At 37.6% G+C, this 3,423-nt stretch overlaps 1 protein-coding gene across 1 annotated transcript; it reads left to right on the top strand.

Annotated features, from left to right (window-relative positions):
• Positions 1-940: 940 nt before the first annotated feature.
• On the top strand, positions 941-2,230 carry LOTGIDRAFT_114336 (hypothetical protein; the record flags this gene model as incomplete). Its single annotated transcript, XM_009052650.1, has 1 exon — positions 941-2,230. One exon carries the CDS (start codon positions 941-943, stop codon positions 2,228-2,230), a length of 1,290 nt encoding a protein of 429 aa, XP_009050898.1.
• Between the last annotated feature and the right edge of the window lie 1,193 nt (positions 2,231-3,423).

The following is a 3,423-nucleotide window of genomic DNA, read 5'->3' as shown; positions in this document are numbered from 1 at the left end:
TATGACAATTCTTAATCTTTTTTGTGTTACATAAACTTCTTTAACAAGTGACAGTAAATATCCTTTTTAATACCCAAAGGTAGTTTATTTTCAAGAAAATGTAGAGATGTTTGACAAGCAGACATCAGGGATAAACTCCATGTTGCGAAATAATCGTCAAAAAATTCAAATCTGTTTTCTTTATTTATGAGTTTGTCACTTATTACGATTACTGTCACTCTGTCACGTCAGCTAACAGGCTTCAGAAAATAAAAATACCTGCGATCAATGCTGAAGATCTCAGTGAATCACTGGTATCAATAATTGTAAACAAAAGGTTAAAACTAACTAATGACGCCAATTATTGTAAAGATTTCTTATCTCTAGACCATGGAAAGTCATATTTGCGTGTCGACGTTGCTGATACTTGAAACTTAAGCGTTTTGATTGTACTGGTACCCTTGTGATTGTGACGTTATAAACGGATATATGGTTTATATCAAGGGGTTTAACTTCCATGGTTTTGACTTCCAGCAACCTTTAAAGCATGGACATGATATGTTTACGAATATCACTCTCTGTAAAATAAGAATTATGACCATGTGTTATCATTACTTGATGGTTGGTTCTCTGATAAACCATCAGTCAGCTTAAAGAACATCAGAACTAATATAAAATCAAAGCCTCTTTAACTATTTAAGCTACTTAGTGTCTGTCGTCTTAATGGCTAATTCTGAATGATAACTGTTTTGTTTCATTGCATTGTTGTTTATTGCTGTATTATTTTTTAATCAATTTCCTATTTGTTCTTGCAGGTGCACGTTGAATGGAATAGATATTCAAAATGGAGGGTCCTATCCTGTCTCTAGGCCCATCGAATTATGTCAAATACGATAGTACAGAAACACTCGTTACCGAATTAACCGATGGAGACTTTGAAGAACTTCGACCAGCGTCCGTCATGACGCAGTACGATTGCTCAAACAATCTCGGTTACCGTCTACGGCGACGACGAGAGGTACTGACACAAAGAAAGTGTATCGTGGATGTGAGCTTTGTGTTAGGGTTATTAGGGATTGTATTAGTTGTCATTGATACAGAACTTGTGCTATCAGGGAAAATTGAAGCCGATTCCTCTGCGTCTACGGCCATACGCGTATTCACTACTATTACTACCGTTTGTTTGTTATTTAGCATCATTGCGTATCATGCTACCGGTCTACGACTGTACATGGCTAGTGCTGGGTTTGAAGACTGGCGTCTAGCCATGACAGCTACTAAATGGGTTAAATTAAGTATTGAACTTTTGGTTTGTTTTATACATCCGCTGCCTTTTCTTAATATTTTCATACCGACGATCTCGGTCTCGAACACCAATATGGGAAGTAGCGTTCTGACAGCAAGAAACATACCAATTAACGCTATATTGACGATATTAATGTTTCTTAGATTGTATCTCTTCGGGCGCTTCGTGGTCGTACATAGCAATCTATTTCTGGACACTTCCGTACAAAGTCTGGGTGCTTTGAGCCGTGTAAAGATCAATGCTCAGTTTGTTTTCAGGGCTTTAATGTCATCGACCCCGGGTATTGTTCTGGGAACAGTTATGTTGAGTACGTTTTTAATTAATTCCTGGAACATCAGACTATGTGAAGTGTACACTGACCCCAATAGTGAACTTGGTGAATTTACTCAGGCCATGTGGTTAACTGCAGTTACTTTTCTGACGGTCGGCTACGGTGATTTAATTCCACACAGCTACTGTGGCCGTCTTATCGCCGGATCAACTGGGTTAATGGGAGTGGGTATTATGGCCCTTTCCGTCGCAGTACTTGCAAAGAAACTGGAACAATCGCGCTCTGAAAAATACATCCATACATTTGTACAGCAAGTGGCACTAGATAAATGCGTGAAAAACGCCGCATCCGACGTTGTCAAACAAACTATACGAATATGGCGTCTAAAGAAAAATGGTCACTACAAGGACACGACTTTATTAAAACATCGAAGTAAACTACTGCGCGCTAAACGGGTAATGCAGGAGGCTCAGTTTACAAAGAGCCACTTATCGGAATGTATGGTCGGTCCAGTTGAGTTATCGACCGGTCTCAATAACATGTGCAATGTCGTCACAACAGTCAAAGAAGATCAAAAAGTTTTGGAACAAAGAATAGCTAATTTAGAGACTCTGGTAGTGAATATGAGCTGCCAATTACATGACGTACGAGATATGTTGAGGAATATGAAATAAGGATCGAGGTATTATATGTTGAAATGTAGATAATTTCAATAAATCCCCGTATAGTATTTATATAAACTGAGTAAGAAAGTGATAAAATGCTCTTTTAAGCTTGTGATTGACATTGAGTGCCTGAACTTCTGTACTTGAGAGCATAGCTTCATCCGCGGATAAGTGGTCGCTGATACAATAAAGGTCATCAATGTGAAGGTTACATCCGGTTGCTACAGCGAAAATCGATGAAGCTATTGGCCTGACGTTCGAGGAAGTCGTTGTTGTTGAAATGTGAGGCGAACTTGAATCCCATACCTTTGTTACATATTAAAACTGTACAACTGAAATAGTTTTGCCTATTTCCATTTCAAACTGTACAAATTGTAGGAAGAGTTATTTTTGAATCGTCCCGTTTTAGTGATTTGTGTTTCTAACATCGGTTGGCCCGTACCAACTTCTAGGTTCTATGACGGGTAACTTTGATTTTATATATTACGGAGTATGTGATAATAACTGTTCATAAGGAGACCATTACAAATAATAACTGATGCTTTTTATCCAGCGATTTCATATATAACATTAATTGAAGATCCGCTGACTGCATAGCTTATCATTTACAGCATTCACGTTGCAATCCATGGAAAAAACTTTTGTTGAAGTTGAAATTATAGTTAATATTTTTGCAGTTATATTTTTGGATCTGATGGCACGTCGTCACGTCTTCGAACACGGGTTCGTGTTCGTTTTCTTATACTATAATCTATGTCATATCTAGATAATTGAACCAATGATTCTATCTCGGCATGATTCCCGAGGCAAGATGATTTCTTTGTTACAAATAACACAGTATATTGAAGTATTTTGTTTGCGATCACGATCAGATTGTTGTACACGATTTCACTTCAGTCAATTCCAACAGTACTGATTCTTCAGTAAGATTAATGCCAAGTAGGCCTATATTGTTTGTGTTGTTGAGTTAAAACTTTGACTATCCAATGTCATACGAATTTATATAATGTATTCTTTGTGTAATAAAAGCTGCACAACGTCAAAAATATGTTACTTAATATACGTGCTTTTTGATTAAGACTTTGAGAGACATAATATCTGAAGCCGTAACGTAATTCATTATTCAGAACAGAGCCCTCTCACCATAGTAATCACCAGTTGCGAATGAGGATAGCGGTCGGTCGGTTCGACCTACACATGAC

Source organism: Lottia gigantea, assembly GCF_000327385.1.
Source record: "Lottia gigantea unplaced genomic scaffold LOTGIsca_19, whole genome shotgun sequence".
Taxonomy (NCBI): domain Eukaryota; kingdom Metazoa; phylum Mollusca; class Gastropoda; family Lottiidae; genus Lottia; species Lottia gigantea.
The sequence above is the reverse complement of the archived record's forward strand: the minus strand, read 5'-3'. Positions and strand labels throughout refer to the sequence as shown.